The sequence below is a fragment of the Gossypium hirsutum genome, chromosome D02 (genome assembly GCF_007990345.1).
Source record: "Gossypium hirsutum isolate 1008001.06 chromosome D02, Gossypium_hirsutum_v2.1, whole genome shotgun sequence".
NCBI lineage: Eukaryota > Viridiplantae > Streptophyta > Magnoliopsida > Malvales > Malvaceae > Gossypium > Gossypium hirsutum.
Window position 1 is genome coordinate 4,967,375 of NC_053438.1, and position 26,819 is coordinate 4,994,193.

General features: G+C 31.2%; 4 protein-coding genes across 7 annotated transcripts; 1 reads left to right on the plus strand and 3 right to left on the minus strand.

Moving 5' to 3' along the window:
- The first annotated feature begins 1,151 nt into the window (after positions 1-1,151).
- On the plus strand, positions 1,152-2,526 carry LOC121214458 (receptor-like protein 33). Of its 4 annotated transcripts, XR_005910062.1 has the most exons (4): positions 1,162-1,398; positions 1,513-1,882; positions 2,030-2,114; positions 2,188-2,526. XR_005910062.1 is itself a non-coding variant. In XM_041088131.1 (3 exons), exon 1 carries the CDS (start codon positions 1,167-1,169, stop codon positions 1,848-1,850), a length of 684 nt encoding a protein of 227 aa, XP_040944065.1. In that variant the 5' UTR covers positions 1,152-1,166; the 3' UTR covers positions 1,851-1,882; positions 1,980-2,114; positions 2,188-2,526. The 4 variants fall into 4 exon arrangements, 3 of the variants coding, with proteins under 3 accessions (XP_040944065.1, XP_040944064.1, XP_040944066.1); XM_041088131.1 differs by having other exon boundaries at positions 1,152-1,882; positions 1,980-2,114; XM_041088130.1 differs by having other exon boundaries at positions 1,152-1,882.
- Positions 2,527-2,613: 87 nt separating this feature from the next.
- On the minus strand, positions 2,614-3,355 carry LOC107927715 (uncharacterized N-acetyltransferase p20). The gene has a single exon (XM_016858820.2). It carries the CDS (start codon positions 3,260-3,262, stop codon positions 2,702-2,704), a length of 561 nt encoding a protein of 186 aa, XP_016714309.2. The 5' UTR covers positions 3,263-3,355; the 3' UTR covers positions 2,614-2,701.
- A 1,681-nt stretch (positions 3,356-5,036) lies between these two features.
- LOC107927633 (homocysteine S-methyltransferase 3) lies at positions 5,037-9,005 on the minus strand. Its single transcript, XM_041088133.1, has 6 exons — positions 8,706-9,005; positions 6,644-6,927; positions 6,442-6,571; positions 6,160-6,363; positions 5,418-5,489; positions 5,037-5,336 (listed from the first exon to the last, which is right to left on the minus strand). The coding sequence occupies exons 1-6, from the start codon at positions 8,880-8,882 to the stop codon at positions 5,190-5,192; spliced, it is 1,014 nt and encodes a 337-aa protein (XP_040944067.1). The 5' UTR covers positions 8,883-9,005; the 3' UTR covers positions 5,037-5,189.
- Positions 9,006-16,509: 7,504 nt separating this feature from the next.
- LOC107927666 (serine/threonine-protein kinase STY13) lies at positions 16,510-18,799 on the minus strand. The gene is made up of 6 exons (XM_016858775.2): positions 18,169-18,799; positions 17,958-18,076; positions 17,665-17,861; positions 17,416-17,590; positions 17,203-17,337; positions 16,510-17,037 (listed from the first exon to the last, which is right to left on the minus strand). Exons 1-6 carry the CDS (start codon positions 18,602-18,604, stop codon positions 16,834-16,836), a joined length of 1,266 nt encoding a protein of 421 aa, XP_016714264.2. The 5' UTR covers positions 18,605-18,799; the 3' UTR covers positions 16,510-16,833.
- Between the last annotated feature and the right edge of the window lie 8,020 nt (positions 18,800-26,819).

Genomic DNA, 26,819 nt, shown 5'->3' on the forward strand with positions numbered 1-26,819 from the left:
AGTTGGATATGTTGATTCCGACTTTGCTGGTGATTTAGATAAACGTCGTTCAACTACGGGGTATCTGTTTACTCTTGCGAAAGCCCCAGTGAGTTGGAAGTCTACCTTACAGTCTACAGTAGTTGTGTCTACTACAGAGGCAGAATATATGGCAGTTACAGAAGCTGTTAAGGAGGCTATTTGGCTTAATGGATTATTGAAAGACTTGGGAGTTGTTCAAAGTCACATTAGTCTATATTGTGACAGTCAGAGTGCTATTCATTTAGCGAAAAATCAAGTCTATCATTCAAGAACCAAGCATATCGACGTAAGATATCACTTTGTGCGGGAAGTCTTTGAAAAAGGAAAAATTCTACTTCAGAAGATTCCGACAGCAGATAATCCCGCAGATATGATGACCAAGGTGGTAACAACAATCAAGTTTAATCATTGTTTGAACTTGATTAACATCCTGAGAATTTGAGCACCTTTAGGTGTATGGCGCTCGAGAGCGCATTTGGAGGCACTACAAAAGATAGCTTTATCGAATTTGGGGAGTTGAAGAAAGTGTGTGAAGATGTGATTATCCTAATCAAATCTTCAAGGTGGAGATTGTTGATAAGTTAAATTAAAAAGGGGTTGAAAAGTCAAAAATGGTGGGAGGTGCAATTGGCACCGAAAGAAAAAAAATAGTTGGCAAGTTGTTTAAAGTTGAAAGGGATAATTGCAATTTTGGTCCCTAATTTTTTAGGCCATTTGCAAGTTAGTCCCTGAACTTCAACTATAAATAGGCCTAACCATTTCTCATTTCAACCATCCCAACCAATCTTTCTCTCTTAGTTTTCTCTCTTCTCCCATTTGAGAATTCTTAAGGAATTCTATTTGTTTGTAATATTTTGGAGATAGTAAAGTTATCATCTGGTGTTAGTGCCCGAGGACGTAGGTATAATTTACCGAACCTCGTTAAAACTCTTGTGTTCTTTTTTGTCCTATTTTTCTTTCAATATTTGAGGGTATAATAGTAGTATTTAATTGTGCTATTAAATTACTATAGAAGGGATATTCTGACTAAGGAAAGACTTGGTATTTAAGTGATCATTGTGATCCACCTCTCTTCCCTGGGAATTGAACTTTGTGTGATTTTTTAGTACAATAATTTACACGCTTCCGACCCTATTGGAACAACAATGATGCAGATAACAAATGACGATAAAGCTAAGCGGGTTTACATTGGGGACGACTATTATCGAGACTCTGTGACAATTGTTAACAGAGGGATTGAAATGTTCTACCAGAAAGTCTTGACAATTCTTACTTGTCTTGACCTTTCCAACAATAGTTTCCATGGGAGAATACCAGAAGAGATACAAATGCTGAGGTCACTCAGAGTGATGAACTTATCCAACAATGGCTTTTCTGGTGAAATCCCATTTGCATTTGAAAATCTAAAAGATCTTGAATCTTTGGATCTCTCAAGAAACAAGCTGTCAGGGAAGATTCCTGCACAACTTACAAGTTTAACTTTCTTAGCAGGATTGAACTTGTCTTACAACCAACTTGAAGGGAGCATACCACAAAGCAACCAATTCATTACATTTACAAATGATTCCTACCGTGGGAACCCAAAATTGTGTGGGCTGCCATTGTCAAGGAAATGCAATGAAGTTGGTCTTCCAATGCCACCACCTCCAGGGGAAGATGAAGATTCATGGTTATATGCTCTGTCTACTTGGAAAATTGCGTTGATAGGTTATGCTAGCGGATTAGTCGTTGGGCTATGTATTGGATATACAGCGCTGAATGAGTTGGGAAACAAATGGGTTGACAAGTTCAAAAAGTGTGGGAAAAGAAATAGAAGAAGATGTAGGTGACTCCATCAGAATTCTTGCTTCAAAATTAGCTGGTAAGCATTTGTCTTTCTAATTTGAACAGATAGTTGTTGATATGTATATATATATATATTGGTTTTCATAACCTCATTGTTTGCTGTCTTTACCAAGTTCACTATCATATCGTACTCGTAATTTTATGCTACCATTGCGCAATCCAGAAGGTACTTGAAGCAGGACATGGAATGTACTGTTGTGAGGTTCATGAAGAATGTAGGCAATGATCCTAACAAGATCAATCCACTGGTTTGTAATTTTGCTTTTTTCCTTTTGTAGTTCTCCATGAGTACAAATAACTGTTTATTCATTTTGGTTCCAGGTCCCTGTGGATTTGGGGGATGCAATGTTTCACTGCTACTCAATTTCCACGCTAATAATGATATTATAAACAAGGAAATGGCTGCCCAAGCTTTCTTTTATATGCAATTTACTTCAATTTTTTTATCTTCAGAATATTTGTACAGCTGAGGAGATTTGATGGCATGATGTTGATGAAAGCCATATCTGATTGTGTAAACAGACATTAGCTTTATTTTTTATCAATCACGTGTTAGGCTTTAGGACCGGGTGTAAAGGGTGGACCTGTTGGTCCGGGTTTTAGTTCAGCCCGACACTTATTTTTTATACTAGTTTATTTATCCTTTCAATGATAGTTTTATTAATTTAAAAAATATTATTGAATTAAGTAATAATAATAATAATAACTTAATTAAATATATATATATATATAAGAAATAGACCAGATTCATTTCCCTGCATATGACACAAAATCCTCTTCTGTTTCCCCTCTTGTTTTCTGCATTTCCACACATGTTAACATGAGAATAAACATGTCAACTCTGATAATCAGTAGAAAGAAAACTCAACATAACCCTGTCTCTAGACCTCCCTTTTACTATTAAATACTTCCTCAAAACACCTTCTCTTTGGAACCCAGCTTTTTCAAGCACCCTTTGAGACCCCACATTTTCAACATCAACCAAAGCCTCGAGTCTCTCCAAATGTGGCCATTCAACAAATATGGTCTCAACCACCATCTTCACAGCTCTCGTTACAATCCCTTTACCCCAATATTTGAATGCCAAAACATACCCAAGTTCACCCCTGCATTTATCATTGCCTGAATTTGCACTCACCGAAATAGCACCAACCGGTCGGTCGTCAATACATATTGCTCTTAACCAAGGATGAGGCACAACAATGTTCTTTATGTAATTCAAGCCATCTTCTTTGTTGGTATAAGGTTCCCAAGTACAGAAACGTGTCACTTTTTCATCACTGGCCCAGACCATGAAATCATCCACATCTGAAACTTGTAATGGTCGGAGAGATAGGTTGGGATATTCATCTTTGGCTTTGGTTTGGTCTAATTGAACAACAGAGGTTACTTCCATGCTGGGTTTCTTGTAAGAAAATTTGGGTTGGTCCCTGAATGTGTAATTAAATTGAAAAATTGGATGAGAATTAACAAAGTTTAGGTTTGGTATATATAGGTAAACTAAAAGATGATAGCTTGGAGAACTTGGTAGGAACCTTAGCCAAACTATGGTGCTTTCCTTTTTGAGTGAACAGCCGCCCCTTTTGAGTCAAGAACTAAGGCAGGTAGACATGAACTTATTTGATTATTTGACCACAAAAATTGGTAGGCAAACTTCATGGCAAAATTTTGACTTTAATTCATCTACTTAACTTAGAATGTCAAATTAAAGTAAATTTTTAAACAATCAACAAGTTTTTTTTCAAAATTGAGCCAAAAAAGTTGATTATTTATGAAAATAATTTAGGTACAAAAACAATATATTTTCTATAGTTCAAGTCGACACCATCCTCCATTATCCCGTAATGACTATCCTATCTATAAAAATAATTTTTTTACTAACAGAGTGTTCATTGACATCAATATATATATATATTTCAAATATAATTAAAATGTACGGATATTTTATGATTAAAAAATTAAAAAAACTAATAAGTGCCGGTATTTACCTTGTCGACACTAATTCAAACTTTTTTTTTTAAATTTATCTGTACTTTTTATGTCGACGTTCTTGTTTCCATCACCTATTAAAATTTTTATTTTTTATTTTTTATAATCCGATAAGCTTCTTTATTTTTCTTATTAGTTTAATAGGCGTAAGAAAAATTATTACGCTTCAAGTGCAAGTAGATGTGCTGCTGATTAAACTAATGAGGGCAATATGTTTTGCCGCCCAAGCCAAGCCATCTGAGTCACCCCTTTTTTCCCAATTCTTTTATATCTTCAACCAAGGTTTTCTTTTTGCCGGCCTTCTTGTTGCCGGAACCTATTAAAATAAATTTTTTTAATTTTTAATCGCAAAATATTTGTATTTTTTTAATTATATTTGAAATATATATATACATATATAAGTGTAGGCGAACACAACGCCGATATAAAAAAATCATTTTTTATAGATTGATCAATCATTATATGATTATGGAAGGTGGTGCTAACAGCGAGATTGTCAGCGCCAATATGAATTGTAGAAAACAGGTTATTTTCATACAAGATTTTACACTTGATCATTTTGAAAAAAAAAAACTCTAAACAAATGTTAAATATAATGGTAACATTGTAATTCTGAAGAGAGAACATATGCTCAAACCTTCGAGATAATATTGTCAGGAGAAGCAGTTACGAACCTCGAACATAAATCGTAAATCGAATACGAGGAATAAAAAAAATAAGAATTTTAAGAATATTTTAATATTAAATGGAACAGACAAATATGGTGATTAGATTTTGCGCATTGTATTTTAAAGAGGCTTTTTGGTGCCCTTATTTATTTATATTATCAATTTTAACTAAAAGAGATCCCCAGATTTGGACCAAACAGAAAAGATCCCCAGAATATATTGAAGATCTTAGTCCAATGGCAGTAATCCAAGTTGACAAATCTCCTTTTTGTTCTCCATTGTATTGAAGACCTCCATTACACTCAAATGGTCAAAGCTTGGTCATAATAGTACTACAGGGATGGTGAATTAGGCCTTAGTTCCTAATTTCCTGAATTGAATGAGGTTTCTGCAATTTGTTTTTGGTAGAATTTTTAAGCTTTGAGAGGTTGCTGCCATTGTTGGAGTGCTTTTCTGGTGCCTGCAATAGCCAACTTAACTGAGCTTTTCTTTGGCTTATATTCACATACATACTGTGCATTTCTGCATTTTTTTTATTATATCATAGACTGCTCTGCAAGGAAAGCAGCCTTTTATTACATTGATTCTCATTAGTAGGTTTCTGCTGCATTAAGGTTTCATTAGTAGATTTCTGCTGGACATTACAAGGGGAACAAGAAGAAAATTTCAGGACGATTTGTCAAAGAGAGCCCTTGATATAGCTCTTATGGTGTTAGGAGTAGTCCTACAGCAACCACCAAAGAGACAAGCTCCTGCATCTCTCCATTTCCCTACATATGACACAAAATCCTCTTCTGTTTCCCCTCTTGTTTTCTGCATTTCCACAAAAAAAAAAATCATTTCAGTTCTAAAGATTTCATTACAAAAGCTACAAAAAAGAAAAAAACTGCTCACCTCCCATTGCTTGGTTTCTCCATTGTAAGTCTCACCACTGTTGGGATATATGATCACTGGTTTATTTGTCACCTGATGATTCCAATGTCATGGTAAGAAATTCTAGTTTAGTACTACAATGAGCGAGTGGTTCACACATGGATTCCGAGAGCCAGGGGAACGGGGAGAATCTGGTGATATCAGGGCTAGGTATGAGCCCTTCCGGATAGGTAAGTATCCTACAGTCGTAGAGTTATCGAGTGTTGTACTTGACATGACCTTGTGATGGCTCATAAAACGAGCATGTGAGTGTCCTTAGTTGGGCAAGCCCTTTGTGGTACCTTACACTTAGCTCGGACGGCAGACGCGAATGCGAGATGTCACGTTCCATTGTCGGAACAATTCAAACCATCTCAATTAATCTCATCTACTTTAGAATGGAAAACGGGGTATGGTTGTATATAATTCATATTATGATGGTGGAATACACTTAAACATGAACAATTGGGCCCACATACATTAATTTGGGATGATATGAGGTGAAAGATGAAGTTAGGATTCGAATTCAAACTCAAATTATCAAAATTCAACAAGTCTCGAGACATGCTTTTCCCGTTTCAGACCCCTAGCTTCAAAGTTGATTGTCTCAAGACAATAACCCTTGAGTCTCGAGACAAATATAGGTAAGCCCTCCTTAGTACGTTGCTGGCAAGGTAGTTAAGTATAACAAGGACTTATTTGTATAGACCAAATGAGGGGTTACCTTTCTAATAGAGAGAATGAGTCCATGGATGAGCCTTGGAGGGGTACAGTTGATGCCTACAGCAACAACTTGGCTGCATGAATCTGCAATTTTGGCACATTCTGTAATGGGATCACCACTAACCACATTGGTTCCATCTGTTGAACTAAATGAAAACCAAGCTGGGATGTCTATATTTTCCTCCTTGAGAAGCTCTACGTATGCCTGCACTCGGATTTCAACCAAAATCATCATTACATACATAACGTTACGTCCATTATTTTACGGTCAATTAACAAATACCTGAGCTTCTAGCTTGTTTGGAATTGTTTCGAACGCAATGAGATCGGCACCCGAGTTGGCCAAAATCTGCAGCCTTCTCCTATGGAACTCCTTCAATGTTTCCAATGTCACCGAAGCACCATAGTTGCCACTGTAAACAGGAACACCATGAATCAATGAGACATATTGCAAGAAAACTGATTATAAAAACCGAATATGGTACCTATACTCGGATCCATCAGCCAAATAAGCACCATAGCTGCCGACTGAAGCGGCAACTAGAACCGGATGTCGATCAATTTTCGGACTATCAAGGAAGTCCCAATAACCTTTGGCACATCTTTGGAGATAAATTTCGCGAGCTTCACATGCAATTTCAACACTTCTCTTGATTAAAGTTTCAGCTTCTTCAATCGATAGACCTTTGGCTTCAAAACCCTGAATGGTGGCCTGATATGATGCACCTATAATCACATTTGCACCTGCTTCAAGGTAATCTAGGTGAACCTGCAAATAGTAGTACATCAAACACGTCAATAACCAAACAAAATGGACTAAACAAATTTCATATTACATATTGGTCAAATTATGCTCTCAGTCACTATACTTAATAAAATTTGAGATTTAATCCTTGTATTTTAAAAAATTTAAGAACTAAATCCTTTAACTATTTTCATTTAAAAACCCTAACCCAATCGTTGACACTGTTAATATTTTCCGTTAAATTTATCATCTATACAATCATATGATTATACCAGCTTTAAACGCGACTAAATTATATTATACTTACGATGTGAGTGAAAAAAAAATACTAAAAATCATATTTGTAAAATATTTAAAAATATATTTATCTTTTACATTAATAATAATGAATAGTTGAGTCATCCAATTTTGGAGAATTCTAGGACTTTGTCTCACTTTCAAAAAGGTTGTTTAGACTAAAAAGGATGGAAAATGAAATGTCAGTGATACTTAACACAATTGGACCAATTTTGGGTAGGAAAGCATTTGCCAATAGCCCCTACTTTTAATTAAAAAAAGGAATTTTAAATTAATTACGAATATGAGTTTGTCTCACCCTTTATACAACCGATTGAATATTAATTCAATTGATATAGACATTGTCGTTAATACAAGAGGATGTGAGTTCAAATGAGCGCGTTATTCTTCTATTTATGATGAGTTGAGAAAAAAAGTGTAAATAGTCCTAAATACTGTATTAGAAAAAACAGATATGATCGAAATTATGCTTATATAAATGAATAAAAAATTAAATTATAATATAATATGGATATGTTACCGGAAATAGAAATAGACAGATGTCATGAAAACCTCACATGACAGCATAAGAAAACCTCTTAGCTGTCAAGTACAGGTTTTTACACGTGGCTGTCTCATTACAGATATTAAATAAGATTAATAACATAATAATATGTGAATTAAAAATTAATTTCCATTCCACCTAAAAGTTGCTTACAGGAGAAAACAGATCCTAAAACCTTAAATCTGAGATCTAAAGACTTATAAGTATATTTATTATTTATAAAAATATTTAATATTTATTTATTTTTAAATAAAATCATGAACTGTGCATCAATAATAAAGTCAAACCTCAAACCCTAAATTTGGAATTTAAAGTTTAAAGCTCAAACGAAGAGTTTAGAGTTCAGATTTTAAGTTTATAATTTAAAGTTTAGGGTTTGAATTTAAAATTTAGAAGTTTAAAGCTCAAACGAAGAGTTTAGAGTTCAGATTTCAAGTTTATAATTTAAAGTTTAGGGTTTGAATTTAAAATTTAAAATAAAAAGTTACAAAAATTATGTGTAAATGATATAAAAAATTATTAAAATGTCAATTAATAATTGGAAAAAACCACGAATGATGTGATAATTCATTTTTCATTAAACAAACACCTTCAATGGCGGAGCTAAGGAGTAAGCAGGGCCCAACCCCTAAAATAGATTTTTTTTTCTATTTAGACCCTTTATAATTTATAAACTTTTAAATTTATAATAGTAAAATTACACTTTAAACCCTAAAAATAATAAAAATTAAATTAAATTTTTAGCTTCACCGCTGAACCTCAAACAAAAATAGGGGAAAAATAGTTTACATTCAATCAAAGTGTGATAATTTAAAAATAGGGGAAAAACCTGTTTGTCGTGTTATACTTCATTACCCCGACAATCAAACAAAAACCAGAAATTTCTTTTTACTTCTTTCAGAAATCCTATGTGGTAATGAAGAGACATGCAGTCGAAGTTTGAGAAGGAAATGGAAAGTACCCTTCGAACCAGTTGGGGAAAAGAGATAAGACATTTGGCACTCCATAGAGGATCATTGAGGTCTTGACCATGGCGTTCAAGCTCGGTGGCCAACCCACCGTCCACCACCGCATAACCACCGCACCCTGCTAGAAAATCTGCCATAAACGACGACGGTTCCACGCCTTCCAATCCCATTCCCGGTAAAAAGAAATTAAGAGAGCTAAGTTCCGGCAATTAAAGCTTTTTCAAAGGAGATTAGAAGAAGAATAAAGGAAGTGAAGGTGGCGATTATTTTAACTTTGCAGTTGTCGTAAGAATACACACGTAACCATTTTATAGTTGCAGGGTTTCTTGTTAATTTACAAGTTTCTCCTTGGAAGTGGTTTCAACCCATAAAAATATCTTTTATTATTTATTATATCGTATTATTTTAAAATAAAATGTTGTTTCTATCATTTATTAAATTTTGAATATTATCCACAAATGTTGAGTGGCATATTTAGATTTGAGTTTGACCTTATAAATTTTTAAAAAATATTATAAAAATATCTAATTTCAAGATTAATTATGGGAATGACTTGATTTTTACACATTAAACCTTAAACCCTAAACCCTAGACCTTAAATCCTAACAACACCACCTTAAAAATCTAAAAAAAACAATCAACTTTTTTGGTGCTGCATAACAAATTGGCGGCATCGGACTGGAGCATGTAGAGGTAAAACATTTAGGGATCAGATGAAGTAATTACCCTTTTTAGATTGACTTGAAAAAATAGTGTCAAATGAGAGTCCTGAACATTTTTCCCCTTTTTTGGGGGGGGATATATTGGGTGGTGCCAGCTGGGAAAGTAGCAGCACCCAATTCTACCGTAGAAATTAGGTCATTCTCATAATTAATATTGAAGTTGAGTTATTTTCATAATTTTTTAAATTTATAGAGTTTAATTCCTAAAAAAAGCCTTAAATTTCAATGGAAGAGGAGTTCGAATGTTGGAAGTGACATTGTTGATAGGGGTAACCATGAACTCCAAAAATAAGTGATAAAATAACCATTAAAAATATAAAAAATAATATTTGAAAATAATTTATTTGATTTTAAATTATGCTTCATATCCTTATTAAATTATATTTTTATTATGACTTAATTATTTAATATTTTACATATATTTAATAATCCAAAATAAAAACAATTCAAAAGATTTTTCTCTATAAAAAATGTGAAAAATGATAAATAGATAAGAGCTACATATCAGTTAAAGGAAAATAAATTCAATTTATTTTAATATTATATTATATTATAAAAACTTTAGGTTTAATATTTGACTTTTATTTTAGAATAATGTGAAATGTTTAAAAAATAATGATACAATGTAGGATATATATTTTTATAATTTAAATATATATTTATCAAACAATCTAATTATATTTCGTAATTAATTTTAAATAATAAATCAAATAGGTTTATAACTTAAACTTTTAATACATAATTTTTCAACGCGACACTTAATGTTTTTTAGTTTATCAAACAACACCTTAAATAATTATGATGAATAAATACTATAAATTATGTAAAATATCTATACAATTATTTAAACCCCTGGCTGAGTTGTTTCATAGGTTAACCGAGTACTGACTCAGTTGAGAAAATACTAATATACCTTTTCTATTAAATGATTACTATTATTATCTTGATGGTGTATTTGTCTTTTCATACTTCTATATACTCTTTAAATAAAAGATCTAAAATTAATATATCCAAAAATTGAACATGTGTTGAATAGATTTATAAACAAGTTCTTTACCACTACACCAATAATCATTATTGAGAAATTTTTAAAAAATATTTTTTTACATAAAATGTTTTCTTTCACGCACATTGTATATCTATACCATTATTTAAACCCCTGATTGAGTTAACATGTTGGTGTCATGAGTTAATCGAATATCATCTCAGTCGAAGAAAAGACTAAATATGCCATTTCTATTAAATTATTACGATTATTACTTTGATGACATTTTTGTTTTTCATACTTTTATATAATATTTAAATAAAAGAACTAAAATTAACATATATAGGGATTCAACTAGACCTGATCATAGGTCAGGCCATTCGGCCCGCCCGAAAAGTAGGAAGGTTTGGGCAAAAATATAGGCACTAAAAATGAGCTTGGGAAAAAATAAGGCCCGTTTTAAAAACGGTCCGGGCCTCGGGTAAGATATTTTTGGTCCGAGCCCGGCTCCGCCTGAATTTACTAAATGACAAAAAAATCTGCTACTTTTTTTGTTATTTTAATGATATTTTCTTGTTGTCTTCTCCCTATTTTGCTACTATTTCACTATTATGTTGTTATTATTTGGATATTGTATAACACTTGTTTTATTGTTAATTTTGTTATTATTTTAGAGATATTTTCTTGTTAAGTTGCTTATATCTTAGTATTTTCAATTTATTTTCAATTTGTTCGCGAATATTTATTTCAATATTTTTAGTATTTTTGATGGATTATATATATTTAAAAATTATGTAAAAAATAAATATAATATAAAAAAATTATGGGCGGACCGGGTCGGGCCCAAGTTTTAGCATTTTTATTTGGGTTGGGCTTGGACAAATTTTTAGGCCTATTTTTGGGTTAAACTCGGGCCTAAATTTTTGTTCAAACCCGACTTGGCCCATGATCACCTCTAGATTGAACACATGGTTAATAGATATATAAACTAATTTAAACTAACTTTTTCATTTTAATTCCGTACATATTGCATATGTGTTGTTGTTATTATTATTAGTTTCAAATAATACATTTTTTATTGTATATTATTTTTAAACATATATTTCTATCTTAATAATATGATTTCCACACGCGTATGCTTGTGATAAAATATCTAATATGAATTAAAATAATAATAATAATAAACACAACCAAATGCATATTTATTCTTTAAAAAATGGAATCACAATGACAAATTAAATATATATATATAATAAAAATGCCATAAATTAATACATAATTGCTTTTTATTAATGTTTTTCTTTTTCATTTTTTTTTTCATATTGGTTTATGGTTGCTTACTAGTTCGGTTTCGTATGGAATTTGAAAACTCTTTTTACGTCAAAATTTGCTATTAGATCCTATAATTTATATAAATTGTAGATTTAGTATCTGTATTTTAATTTGATTATTTTTAGCCCTTGTACTTTTAGAATTTAAAAATCTACAAAAAAAAATCATTAAGTTATGTTATTCTTTTAAAATTATAATGTATCAAATATATTATCACATGTGTAATATTATGTATGTATTATTTTTACATAACGATCGTCGTTCGCATTAAGACTAAAATTTTAAAATTAAAAAATACAGCCACTAAGAATAATCCAATTGATGAATGTGGACTGAATCTATAACTTTACTCGTGATACAGGACTAATGACATAATTTAACACGAAGTATGATAAAATACAGCTGGAAAGAAATACTCTATGGAATTAAATTATTATTGTTATTTATTCTGTAATTAAAAAAATCGAAATTAAGTGTAATAACATTGGGTCAAACAATATTATCATTGCCTAAAGGTTTGAACTTTATAATAAAGATATGATGAAGACAGAACATGAGTGGAAGCATATTAGCATGTAATGGAACTAAAAAATATAGAGATGGAACATGTTCATCTTAGCTTTACCCAACAAAACCAGTATCGAATCCAGCCATTTATGGTGCTGCAACTTTTTTTTTTTTTAAGATCTTATCCCAAATTATATAGGTTGTGTCCTGCATGGATCACTGTTGTATATATATATTTAGAAAATAATTAGACACATAAACTAATCTGTGGATTAAACAGATCGGAATTTATTTATTTTTTTATTATGCTGTTTTCTTTATTTGTTAAGAGAATCAAGTTTTCGTATGAAATTACAATATTTATATATATATATATATTGAAGTAAAGGAAAGGGATGTGGAACCCATTCTTTCTTTCTTCGGTAAAATTCGATTTGATTTGAAAAAAGGAACGAAAATAAATTTGAATTTTGAGTTTCAAGTTTCGAGTTTGAGTTGAATTTTACAGTTCGAATAACTGATTGGTATAAATACCCAGAGGCGAATCTAGGCGGATTGGCATGGCTCGGCCCCTGAAATGGAAAATTTTCTATTTTGGTCCGTTAAAATTTTTAAAATTTTAAATTAGTAACGGTAAAATTACACTTTGGCTCCCTAAAAATGATAAGATGTTGATTTAATCATTTGAAAATTACAATTTAATATCTGCCTCCTAACAAAATTTTCTAACTTCGCCCCTGTAAATACCAATTTCATCTCTGTCAACTTTTAAAATAAACAAAATAGTTTCTCTCAACAAGAATTACAAAAAAAAAATTATATTTATGTTTTCTAAAACAATTACTAAATAATATATAAAAAAATTTTAAAATTTTTTTAAAATAATAATTTTGGGACCTAAATAAATTAATTAATAATTTAAGTTATCATACTGAAGCATCTTATTTTGTTTTGAAAAAGTTTTCGAATATATATAGTTCCAAATTTATATGCTCTAACATGGAATTAGTTACATTGTAGCAAGATTTTAATTTGACATATTTAAATTTTTTTAATTTAACTCAAATAATTTTACTCTATTTGATTCGACTCGACTCAATAAAACAATATTCATCAACTCAATTAACTCAATTTTTTCACTGAACTCGACCCAACGCTCACCTATATTCACACAAAATCATGGGGTCTTTTACAAAAATAATACCAAAAAAATAAAAATACCAAAATAATATTTTTTTTATTTACCAAAATAATACAAAAAAAACAGTTAAAAAAAACTGAAAGAAGGGCCTACCATAGGCGGCACCAATTATTCGTATTTTGGCCATTTGTTTGTATTTTTTTCCCGGATTTTATTACTTTTAAAAAAATACTATTTTCTAATTTTTTTTATTTTACATTATTTTAGTACATTATGTTTGAAATGTATTAATTTAGTGTACTTTTTAAATAAATTTAGAAAAACTCTTATTTCAGCCCTTTGTTCGTATTTTTTTCCCGAATTTTATTACTTTCAATAAAAATATATTTTTTCGTATTTTATTATTTTACGTTATTTTAGTACATTATGTTTGAAATATATTAATTTACTGTGTTTTTTAAATAAATTTAAAAAAAACGTATTTCGGCCCTTTGTTTGTATTTTTTTCCCCAGAGTTTATTACTTTAAAAAAATACTATTTTCTAATTTTATTATTTTACATTATTTTAGTACATTATATTTGAAATGTATTAATTTAGTGTGTTTTTTAAATAATTTTTTAAAAAAAAACTCTTATTTCGGCCCTTTGTTCGTATTTTTTTCCCGGATTTTATTACTTTCAATAAAAATATATTATTTTCGTATTTTATTATTTTACATTATTTTAGTACATTATGTTTGAAATGTATTAATTTACTGTGTTTTTTAAATAAATTTTTAAAAAAACATTTATTTCGGCCCTTTGTTCGTATTTTTTTCCCCAGAGTTTATTACTTTAAAAAATATACTATTTTTTAATTTTATTATTTTACATTATTTTAGTACAATATGTTTGAAATGTATTCATTTAGTGTGTTTTTTAAATAAATTTTAAAAAAAAAACTCTTATTTCGGCCCTTTGTTCGTATTTTTTTCTCGAATCTTATTACTTTCAATAAAAAACACACTAAATGAATACATTTCAAACATAATGTACTAAAATAATATAAAATAAAAAAATTAGAAAATAGTATATTTTTTAAAAGTAATAAAATAAGGGGAAAAAATACGAACAAATGGCCAAAATACGAACAATTGGTGCCGCCTCTGCCACAGGCACCAAAGGTTTTGGCAGGCCCTTCTTTTAGGTTTGTTTGTTTTTTTAACAGGTTTTTTTTGTATTATTTTGATAAATAAAAAAATATATTATTTTGATTTTTTTTTGTATTATTTTTGCAAAAGACCCCAAAATCATGTATCCAATTTCATTATTCAACCATCTCTTAAAATAAGGATTCGAATTTATCATGACAAATGGTAGTATCACACTTTAGCCAATGTACTAATTGCTTATGTAAGAAGGAAAAGAAAGCATGCCAACAACACACTACGTGCCATTGCCCATGTTTTATTTCTTCCATTGCAATTAATCCAATTATATATATATATATATATATATATAGCAAGGCACTTGTCGTGTAAGAAAACCCTAGCTAATAGCTTAATGGATACTTATTAAACTCGTATTTTAATTTTTATTTTATTGGATAAATTGGATTTTAAACCTTATCTATGACTGTACTTTCAAGTTTTTTTTCAATTTTTTTTCTTTGGAGTAGCTTAATTTGGGGATAATTATTAAGATATCATCAAAATTAAGTTTTATAGAGCGAAACTTATACTTGTACCAATTATGTTCGAGTAATTTAACATAAAATAAATAATACGAGAGGAGATGATGTGAGTTCGCATAATATTACATAAACGAACTCTCGTCGTATAAACAAGTGTCAAATCTAGAATAAGGTGCTTGCTTAGTAAAAAAATTTATACTAAAGTCGTTATTATATTTTAAATTTACAAAAATTACAAATTATATAGTTTTTTTTATTGTATAAATATCACCCTATTCAATACTAATAAAAAGTAATTTTCCTTTTCATAAAAACAGTAATGCCTGTCAATTTGAGAAGCACCTAATCAACCCAAATGGAAAAAATAACATATGGCAAGAAAACATGGGATGGAAGTGAAAATGGAGATTACAAACATAAGTGCATGCTGTCATGTCATTGAATTAAGTTTAAAAAGATAAGGGTTTTTCACTTTACCTTCAGTGTCGTCTAAGATTCGATTTCTTTCCAAATATTTGGAAAAGATTTGTATAATTTTTATATTTTAATATCTTTAAAATGTTGACGGTAGAAGAAGCAGCGACGTGGAGGAGATGGTAGTGATGGTAGAAGACGGTTCGCTTTATTGGATGGAGAGCTATATGGTATGGGTGGTGAGAAGTAAAGCTTCTTAAGAAGCAAAGGGAGGAGATGATGGAGAGGAAAAGGAGAAGGTTGAGGGTGTTGAATGAGAAAGAGCGAGCGAGCTTGCCTTTTCTTGAGGTGAGAGTGCTTATATAGTTTGGATATGGTGGAACACGTGGTTGCCTCTGGCTGGTTAACTGATCCTTTCCAATTGTGACATCCCCTAAATTGTAAGGTATATATAGAAGACAAGCGATGACTGTTTTGTTGGAATGAATTAGTTGTCGGTGTTGCTTGGCTTGTTTGTTTTCCAAGTTCTAATGAAACAGTGACCGTGGTGGAGGTAGGCTGGCAAATCCAATGCCGTGTAAGGTGGTGGAGCTCATTTGTGTAACAACACTCATGGTGTATCGAAGAATGTGGTCAAATATTGCTATGATCTAGGGGTTCATGTGTATCACATTCTACTTGTTTGTGTTTTTATTGTTATTTAAATACAGTTATGTATGGGTCTTGTCAAGATTTATTTTGATATAGGTGTTCTTTATACTTGCAATTTATGCTAGAAATAATGTATAGAAAAGCAATCAAACTTAAATGTAAGACACTTGAGCTTTTTACGTCTCTAGGATACAATAAAGTCTTAAAATGTCTCAACACATAAAAGTAAAATGCCCGATCAGAAAAAAGCGTTCAATAGTCAATGTAAAGCTATTTGCAATAGGCACTTAACTATTGTCATGAATCAATATTGTTGAAATTGGACTCGATCGGCCAAACAGAATATAAATTGATCAGTATATCAATCTAAAATAAAGAAAAAAAAACTCAACTGAATCGTAAATTGCTACACACTATGATTAAACTATGAGCTGTAAACCGAATGAACCTGTAAAAAATCAATTTACCCGATTTTTATATTTTTGGATCAAATTTCTTGACCCTAAAAAAAAATCTACCCTGTTTCCAACCTAGATACATTGAAAACTAGCACAAACCCTTATTTATCCATAATATGTTATTTTAATTTATTTATTTTGATCCTTTCCATGCGATTTAAATAAATCAATAACTTAGTAAATTATTAAAAGTGGGGAAATTACAAGAGAACAGCCCAAAATTTACTTTGTTTCATGGTCATGGACCACGAGGGGCAAGACAGAAGCAACTTGGTGCCTTGTCCTCCGGTATCATCCCTCCCCCTTTGCTTGTATTCACTGCTTCCAGCATCTTCACTACATCTTCCATTTCGGGACGGTTCTTCGGATTCGCATCCCAGCATTTCCGCATGATGTTTGCTAATGAACTCGGGCAACACCGCGGGATTGCCGGCCTTAGATTCTGCCGATAAACGACCATGTCGAGTTTTAACTCCCACAATGGTGATGGTACTTATAGTAACGAGCACATGCACAATGACTACACACATTTTACCCCTAGGGTTGAAGCTAGTTTCATACATGCATGAATACGTGACAACTCATATAACATAACATGCAAACTAACCTCTTGAACAACTGCGGACGACACTTGGACAAAGCTAAGATCCGGGAAAGGCATATCGCAGCAATAAATTTCCCACAAGCAAATGCCGAAGCTGTAGACATCGCACTTTCTGTTGTAGGGCTTACCATTAAGCACCTACATAACTAGATTATGTTACTGGAACTTAGATGCGAGTACAAAATAAAAAGCATTGGTTATGGTTTAAAAGCATACCTCTGGGGCCATGTATCCTAGAGTTCCAGTTTCACCAGTCATGTCACTTGGATTCCAAGCTTCAGCACGAGCAACCCCGAAATCGGCGATCTTGACATTTCTGTGAGCATCTAGTAACAAGTTTTCGGTTTTGACATCACGGTGTACGATCTTTCTCGTATGCAGGTAGCTTAGTCTGCGAATTCGGAACAAGTATGATCACCATTGCTGAAGTTTCCGTAAAACAGAGGATAAAAGGCATTCACTTACCCTCTAGAGAGGTCCAAAGCAAGTTGAATGACAACCTTCAAGGCGAGTTTCTTTCGCCGATTTCGTATCAAGTATTGCTTCAACGTGCCACCGGGGAGGTACTCCACAACAACACAGCAAGCTCTAGAAGGAAGGGAATCGTGACCATCGGCCGACGTTATCATAAGGTTTGAAGTTCCCATTGAAGCTCCTACAAACTGTAAACAAATGCATTGAACAAATCCCACTACTTACATTAAGGCTTTCACTACAATGCCAATAAGTAAACATACCACGTAGAAGAAAAATCAAACCTTCGTAACATTAGGATGATCGAGCTTATGCCAAACGGCAACCTCTTGCTTAAATGCCGCTTGCATCGCAGTGGTTTCAGCCGGTGCAGCATTACCACCTCCCCAGTCCAACACCTTGACTACAACATTCAACATTACAATGCAATGAGTTCCGTATCATTTCTAGATAATAAATGAAACTAAAACAGTGACCAAAAGAGGGAAATAGTACCTGCAACATCTTTATTATCATACGTTGCACGATAGACGGTACCATAGGTGCCATGAGCTATGACATACCTTAAATCTATCTTAGACAAATCAACCTCCCATGCCTCTACAGGCCTTTGTTTCTCAATGTTCTTGGACCAAACCAGGTTGAGGTGCTTCTCAAGTAGCATATCCAAGCTTTTTAAATCAATTTTATCAGCTCTGAACATCATATCTTTAGTATTAATGGCCCCCTTCATCTTCGAATTCTCATCTGATTCCTTTGGTATATTGATACCACCATCACCACCACCTTCCTGTCCACTTTTCGAATCCATACCCATAATCAAGGGTAGCAAAAAAATATACTGATCTTTTTTAAATAAAAACAAAAAAAAAGGAAGAATTTTTCTAGCTAAAACCCAGAAACATGAAAACCCACGAAAGAGAAAATGCATGCAAAATACAATAAGAAAAAAAAAGTTTTTAAAAACCCAGAAAAAATTCAGAAAAAAAAGGGTATTTAGAGAAAGGTATGAATGGGGAAAAAATGTGGGCTTTGAATTAAAATTAATGGAATGAAATAGAAAGCTTTGGTGGTGGTGGTGGTGTTGAATTGAATTCTTCTACAAGAGTCAAAGATGAAAAAGGGGCCATTGAAGAAGTACAGGAAATGGGAGAAATAGGGAAAATATTTTATTTTGGGTGGACTAAAAATAGAAAGGGTTTTTGAATGGAGGAGATTAATAGAAGGAGGAAATTAATCAAAAGCAGTAAAATAGATTTGGAGAAAAGCTAAAGAAATATATTACTCTGTATTATTAAACTACATTTAAGATAATTGGAAATAATTAAAAAAATATATGATACAAACAAATACGAATATGTAACTAGAACTGATCATGGGTCGCGTTAGTTTGAGCTGGATCAAGTAAAAAATTTAGACCTATAATTTTCAAGCTCATCTTCAAGTCTATATTTTTACCTAAATCCTTCCACTTTTCAATAGGCCCTCGAGGGTTTTCAGTTTTCACTAACAACTTGCCAAGAAATATGCATTGGAGATGGCTACGTAAGATCTTTAATATCAAAACCAAATCAGTTGAACCCGTGGGCTCTCATTGGTAGGAATTGGACCAACAATATGACTTCGTGGTCCAATATGTTATCACCCTTGAATGTATTCTCCTTCATCACTTATTAAAAACTCAAATATCAATAAATAACAAATGTCGAAACCGATTCGATTTTCAGGTCAAGTGATTCAATTGATTTTATCTTCCACGTATTTTGTATTATGTGTAAATCTGATTCAGATTTATTTAGATGAGTAACCTTACTTATATATAGTTCAGTACTTATAATGATTGATTCTAATTTAAGATGACGATTTAATTATAAGTTATAATTTTAAAAATTAAAAAAAAAAACTTATATCCACCCACTAATTATCACATGATCTAATATATATATAGTTCTTCTAAGAAACCCTAGCCATGAATGTAAGTCAAGGTTAGATATAACATTGAATTTGCTTCCAGTACTGTGACATGCACGAAGTCAACTAGGTTTAATGTAGTTGGTCCTCCTCTTCTACCTGTTCATGGTCAGTGTGTATAATACACATATATATAAGCCTTAATCACCTTCAAATTTTAAAAAATATAATATATAAGTTTTGATTATATCTGCTCTTTTTGACACAACGTCTAGAATTACCCATAACCCTTCTTAAACCCGTAAATAGGAGGAAAATGCGCTTCAGCACACTCAAACCTACGTCTCCTACATTAACAACAATATCCATACCAATCGAGTAATACTCACTCGATAATTATTTTTTTTCTTGAATCCAATAGAAATAATGTACAAATAATTAAAAAAAAACCTTATGTCATTGAATTGATCATCTGTTTTCCAATGGGAAAGTGAGCCTGCAATGGCCTAACATGCTTGCCAAATAGGAAATTTTCAACGTGCAAAATAACATGAAATAAACCAAAAAAAAAAAAGCCACCCTAATTCATAAAAACCATTAAAAGCATCAAAAGATAGATTCCCAGATAAAAAAAAATTTTCATTACACTGACCCACAAAACAAGATCTAATAATTATCCTGTAAGAAAATAATTTGTCCAGACATCCATGGATCATTTTCAGAAGGAATTGACAGAGAGTTTCCAATATTATTACTTTATTTTATTTCAGACCAGTGCTGACTTTTCCTCTGTTCACTTTCTTACTGCAAAAGCATCCAGGGATTAATTAATTAATTAATTAATTAATTAACAATTAAGTCCCAAGTAATTAGTCAGCTAATTAGAGGCTTTTAATTATTCTATCAATCCACAATCTGACATTTAGAAATAGACCTTCAACACTTTTGCTTATTTCTAGATACCAAAGATACCTATGCACACTGTACAATAGAAGAGGTTGATTTGCACAGGTTTATATTTTAATACATGCATTTTTTTAATTTTTTAATTAATTGTACTTATAATGTATATATAAATTTAAATTTATTTTTTATATATAATATACCGAGTAAAAATTCGATTTCATTTTAGGGAGGTAAGATCTTGTCTACCCCAACTTCGATTTTATAAAAATCATATCGTGTTTTAGTTGAAATGATGAAATTGATGGTTTAAAAAAACCGAGTTTAAATTTTTTGATGATTTCGTAATGAGTTGAAACCCGATCGAAGAGTCACACCACTCAATACATAGTACAAATTATATTTTTTGCCCTGAAAAATTAGTGATATTTTGTCTCGGTTGTTGATGGAGCACGTGGTAAAGCAACGCATGGAGGAGTCGACACAATGATTTAGGCATGAAGTTTGATAGCAAGGAATTTTGGGTGAATTGGGAAAGCAAAAAACAAATGGGAAATGTATGGCAGTAGTTTAGCATATCATTATTGCATTTTGTGATTTTTAGATCTTACTTTAATATAATTTATAATTATATATTTCGAGGGGTTTTCAATTTTTTTTTAAAAAAAAAAGCTTGTGAAGATTTCTGGTAGTGTCTTCGGTAAAAGTTTTTGTCTCTCATTTTCATCGAGGGCTCAAGTATTTGATGAGGCGTCCTAAAGAGACGACGATGTTGGGTTCATTAAGGGAGATCCCCTCATCGTATCCAACGCACTTAAGTTATAGCATATTATCCAACAATGCCCTATATGTTGCCATCGGTTCAAATCTCATCAAGGGTAAATATGAGATTTCATTAGTGGGTGAGGTGCTACCATTCTGTGAGCCTGTAACCATCATCTCTTTAAGTTGTCTCTTCAACCACTCAAACTTTCGACACAGACGAAAGATAAAACTTCTACCAGAGACAATACCAAATATATAGAGAGATTCATTAGCTCCGAGTGAAAGAGTCAAAAATCCCTCACCAATATAAAATAAATTTGATAATTTTATTTATTATTTTCAATACATTAAACAAACTCCTTCTCTTCCTCGTTTGATGATTATAGGTAAACTACACTTAATGTTTTTAAATTATTAGTAAGTTTACTACATTTAATGTTTCTAAATTATTAGTAATTTTATTTTTTGGTCATTTAACTTTAAAAAGTTACAAAATAGTCATTGAATTATTCTAAAGTTTTCATTTAAGTCACTGAGCTGTTAAAATCATCATTGTATGGCCTTTTTTTATTCGCATAGCCTACACCGATCGAAAACTCTCATTTTTGTTCTCTTCTACAATTTAATTTTGTTCCCTTAGAACAACTTTAAACGTCATGAATCTACGAATCAAATTTCAAACAGCTTTCTTCTCCAATCTCCGACATTAATCATCAAATCGACTTGGATCTAAGGGATGTTATTCTACTCGTCAATTGGTACTAATCAATTAATCGATTGTTGAGTTGTCGGTTGGAGCTTGCTAGCTAGACTTGAAAAAGAAAACTTAACAACCTAATAACTTAAATAAAAAAACTTTCGAATAGTTCATTGACTATTTTATAACTTTTTAAAGTTTAATGATCAAAATATAAATTTACTAATTACTAATGACCTTGGGTTCAATTTACCCTAATACTTTGAGGTTTTTTTCCTAATGAAGGTGACCACACCCCATTTCCCAAGGGCCATTTCAATCCAATAATGCCTCTACAAAAGCTTTGCTAAAAGCACTAAAAAAAAAAGTTGACTTGGATTAAAAATAGGCAGCGTGGAGTCTTTTAGTCCCAAACTTTGACTTTTTATCTTCTCCTACCATTCTTGCAAGAGGGTCGATCAAGACCATAAACGTGTCATGATGGGTGAATCATTCTTACTTCGATTGGTATGGACATTATAATCAATATAGGAATACGCAGATTTGAGTGCGCTGAAGCGCATTATCTTCCTATTTATAAGTTGAAGAGGGACTACTCTTAGGGACGTATTTTGGTTGGTTTTATATGATAACTTAATATTTTAGATTTGGATTTTAGTATGTGATATCTTCTTTTTTGTATTATACTAAAAAGGTATGTGATTGCTTAAATTATTATTAATAATGATAATGATAATATTTAATACAAATGACAAATGCTAATGGTTAATTTGTTAACTTTTAATTTATATTAAACAATGTTTCAAATAACACCCAATAGCAAAAATCCACACAAATGATAAAATATATATTTGTGAAATTGGAACACCATGTGGAAATTAAGGTTTGTTCTTGATAATGGAGCTTCTTGTCATCACTCAACTTATTATTTCCTTTACCCATGTAATTAATCTCTTAGGATGGTAAATTTTATATAGGTATAATGTTAATTTTAGTTGTTAATGTTTATATTTTTTTTATTAATTTAATTCTCAACTTTAAAAAAAATTAAATCGTTTTTTTTAATGGAAATATTGACTAAAATATTAATTTTTAAACTATATTGGCATGACCCGTGTGACAATCCATGTGTACTTTTATGTTGATATAGCACTATTTATCTTATATCCCACACCAACAAATAATTTAAAAATGTAAAAAAAATTTTATAAAAAATCAAATTTAAAAAATTATAAAAAGTTCATAAAATTAAAAAAAACATAAAGTACATATGGATTAATATGCGGGTTGTTGTGTTTAAAAATTTAATATTTTAGCCAATATTCCCACTTGAAAAACAACAATCAACTCTTTTCGAAAGGTCAATGGTCAAAAATGGCTCTGTTTTTTTTTTTAAGGTTGAGGATGAAGTTTAGCTAAAAAAAATGGCCAAATTGACAAAAAAATATAAACATTGAGGACTAAATTGGCTTTATGCGAATTATTTACCATTCTACTTATAATTCAATCAACTAATTTAATAGGGATAAGTCAACATTTATTGACAACTTTTCTCAACTTGATCCCTAAATTTTCTTTGTTAACATTAGTCTCTGGATTTGACAACTTTTCTCCAATTTCGATCTATGATTGTACCACATTATAACCTATTTTTTTTATAAAAAATATTTTTAAGGTGATGATGTAGCCCAATATTAGAGTGCCGCATCAATATATAGACCAATTGAAAAAAGTTGTCAAGTTCAAAAACCAATGTGAAACAAAACATGTTGAAGGACTAAATTGAAAAATGCCAAATTAAGGAACTAAATATTACTTTTATCTCAATATAATAATTTTTAACAATGCATTGATCTAATACATGTAGCTTACAATAAAAATGCTTGAAATATATTTATCATTATGTTATCATTATATTCAATTGCAACTACAATCAATGCAATAGAAAAGTGGAATACACGAGATCGTTTATACAGTTCAATTTTTTTATGTTTATGGAGTCTAATTTAGTGAGTAAATTCAATATATTTAATCTCGATACAACAAGTGAGTCAAGCTCTATCATAGCTCGGTATAGCAACCTCAATTTGGTATTTAAAGACTTAGATCACTCAACTCTAAGTTACTCCCCTAAGAGCATTTGTGTCTAAAGACATAAATCACTCACCTCTAAGTTCTTTCACTGAGAACTTAAGTAGTAAACAAAACTTGTTTACTCTGTTAAGTGCACTCACAAATACGTTCTCTTGTGAACAAATAAGTACTCTCAATACTCTATTACAAAACCTATACAAGTGTATCAAATACTAGCAGACTGGAGATCAATTACGATTAAATCCATTCTTCTAAGCAACTAAAATAACATTCATACAATACAATAATAAAGGTCAAAGTAAATTGTACGGTTAGAGATAAGTCATCAATGTTTTTTTCCAAGATTCGAACTAACATTCTCCTCTTGGAAGTACAATGTGCCTTTCCATTACACACACAACACCTAAAATTACTCATAACCCCTCCTCAACTCATAAATAGGAGGATAATGCGCCTTGGCACACTCGAACCCATGTCCTCCTACATTGATAACAATGCACATGGCAATCGAGTTAAGAACACAATCAACATAAAATTTTAAATTTAAATACAAAAAATATATAAATATTAATATAAAATTACATTTTAAACATTTATTATTTATAAACAATAATACTACTTAAACCCAAACTCGACTCAAAACGGATTAAACAGATGGAGGTAAGTGGACCAACCAAGCCATGAACATTTGTTGGAGGCATCTCTAGTGTTGAAATAGATACCTCTGCTTAAAAGGCATCTAGTCAATATATGGGTACTATTGACACGAGTGGTGAAATGTTTGGCCATGTGGTGGGGTGAATTCCCTACCAACAACGAAACATAAATAATACCCAACCCTTTTTCAAAATTTTGGGCGCCAATTTGCTTTGCTTGCAATTTTGCCTTCATTTTCACGATTATGTCTTTACCTTTTTGGACCATTTTGCATTTAGTCATTTACAATAATAACAAATTCGAATACTGATAATTGAATCCAAAATTCAATTCAATCCTTCTAAAAAAAATTGATAGTGACGAGGGAATTCGGTTTTTATTTTAAAAAAAATTGGATTTCGTATTTTAAATTCGTAATTTTTTATTTATATTTATATTGGGTAAACTATAAAAATAGTCACTTTTATTTGACTCGAATTATATTTTAATCACTTATGTTTGAAATGTTACGTTTTAGTCAGTTACGTTATCGTTTTGTTACAAAGTAGGCACTCTGCCCTCCCTAACGGTAATCCTATGTGACAGTCCAAATGGGTTTTTAAATGTCAATTTAAATGTCCAACTGGGATGAAAATATTTTTTTCAGTTAAAATGGAAAAAAAACCCTAAAAGAAAAAGGAGATGAACGGATTTTTATTTCTAGTTCAAGGTGTAATTAATTAAAAACCTATTTTCGTCCCAGTTGGACATCCAAGTTGGCATTTAAAACCCATTTGGACTGCCATGTAGGATTGCTGTTAGGGAGGTAACGGTAGAGTGACCACTTCATAACAAAACGATAGCATTTCAAACATAAGTGACTAAAATGTAATCTGAAGCAAATAAAGTGACTATTTTTATAATTTACCCTATTTATATTCGATTTAACCTTTTTGTAAGAAAATATAATTTCTAGTTTGGTAATAAAATAAGTAAAGTATGGAAATTTTCTTCATTATGATCACTCACGGGGAAGCCATGTTGTCTCGTGACATACCATAATTCCACCATTATCGTTTCCTCGTGCCAATATTAATATTCCATCCCAAGATATTCAATTTATAGAGAATATCATATATTATTTTTTAAATATATTAAGGTTTTATGCAGTGGTGAAGTAAAAAAAAATACTCAAGGGGTTTGATTAAATTATAACTTTTTGATGGGTCAAACTGAAATTTTACTATTTTATTGTAGATAACAATTTTTTGGGTGCTTGTTCGATGGTAGGAGATGAGAGTAACACGGTTCAAACCTATGTCAGATGGGTATATGAGATTGACAATATTAAGAGTAAGGGATAGAGGTAAAGGTCACCTCTATGTTATTATTGCTAATTCTTGTTAAATTGTTTCCACATCGGTACGGTCTTTATTAACTGCGGATATCTCAACTTGGTGTTAATTGATTTTAAGTTGGATGCTTAACATCGTATTTAACATCCAAGTTGTGTTCTGTTGTTATTGTCTATTTTCTGACCAATAGCCCTTTCGAGTTTGTTACATTATAACCTCTTTTGTCTTCATGAGTATTAATTCGATTTTGTATTATTTGTGATGCCAATTAACTTTAAGTTGGATGCTTAACATCGTATTTAACGCCCAAGTTTTGTTCTATTGTTATTGTCTATTTTCTGACCCAATAACCCTTTCGAGTTTGTTACATTATAACCTCTTTTGTCTTCGTGAGTATTAATTCGATTTTGTATTATCTGCGATGCCAATTAACTTTAAGTTGGGTGCTTAAAAATCCCATATACGTCAACATGAAATGGTTGTCCCTATACGTCAGAATGAGGTACATATGGTATGTTACGTGCCACTTTTTGGTTATTCTGTCAACCATATAAATTTTTAACAGTATAAATGTATAGTAACTAATTTACCCATTTTTAAGTAAAAAAAGTAAAATACAACTCGACTCCTAATTCAAAAACCCCTATGATACTTTTACCCGAAAAAAATTAAAAAAATGAATTAGTGGTTCCATAGTAGGTATGATTTGAGGTCTAAATTATATACATAGATATAGAATTAAGGTTTAGGCATACATAATATTGAAATTTTGCTTTAGCCCTAAC

What these genes read in the sequence shown, in the direction of transcription:
- LOC107927633 (XM_041088133.1), bottom strand. Translation starts at nt 8,882, where the DNA reads ATGGGATTGGAAGGCGTGGAACCGTCGTCGTTTATGGCAGATTTTCTA. An exon ending in CAAACAAGCTAGAAGCTCAG is followed by an intron (nt 6,364 to 6,441) that starts GTATTTGTTAAT and finishes ATCCGAGTGCAG; the next exon opens with GCATACGTAGAGCTTCTCAA. An exon ending in GAGAAACCAAGCAATGGGAG is followed by an intron (nt 5,337 to 5,417) that starts GTGAGCAGTTTT and finishes GTGGAAATGCAG; the next exon opens with AAAACAAGAGGGGAAACAGA.
- LOC121214458 (XM_041088131.1), top strand. Translation starts at nt 1,167, where the DNA reads ATGATGCAGATAACAAATGACGATAAAGCTAAGCGGGTTTACATTGGG.
- LOC107927715 (XM_016858820.2), bottom strand. Translation starts at nt 3,262, where the DNA reads ATGGAAGTAACCTCTGTTGTTCAATTAGACCAAACCAAAGCCAAAGAT.
- LOC107927666 (XM_016858775.2), bottom strand. Translation starts at nt 18,604, where the DNA reads ATGCATTTTCTCTTTCGTGGGTTTTCATGTTTCTGGGTTTTAGCTAGA. An exon ending in GCTTTGGACCTCTCTAGAGG is followed by an intron (nt 17,591 to 17,664) that starts GTAAGTGAATGC and finishes CCGAATTCGCAG; the next exon opens with ACTAAGCTACCTGCATACGA. An exon ending in TAGGATACATGGCCCCAGAG is followed by an intron (nt 17,338 to 17,415) that starts GTATGCTTTTAA and finishes CTAGTTATGTAG; the next exon opens with GTGCTTAATGGTAAGCCCTA.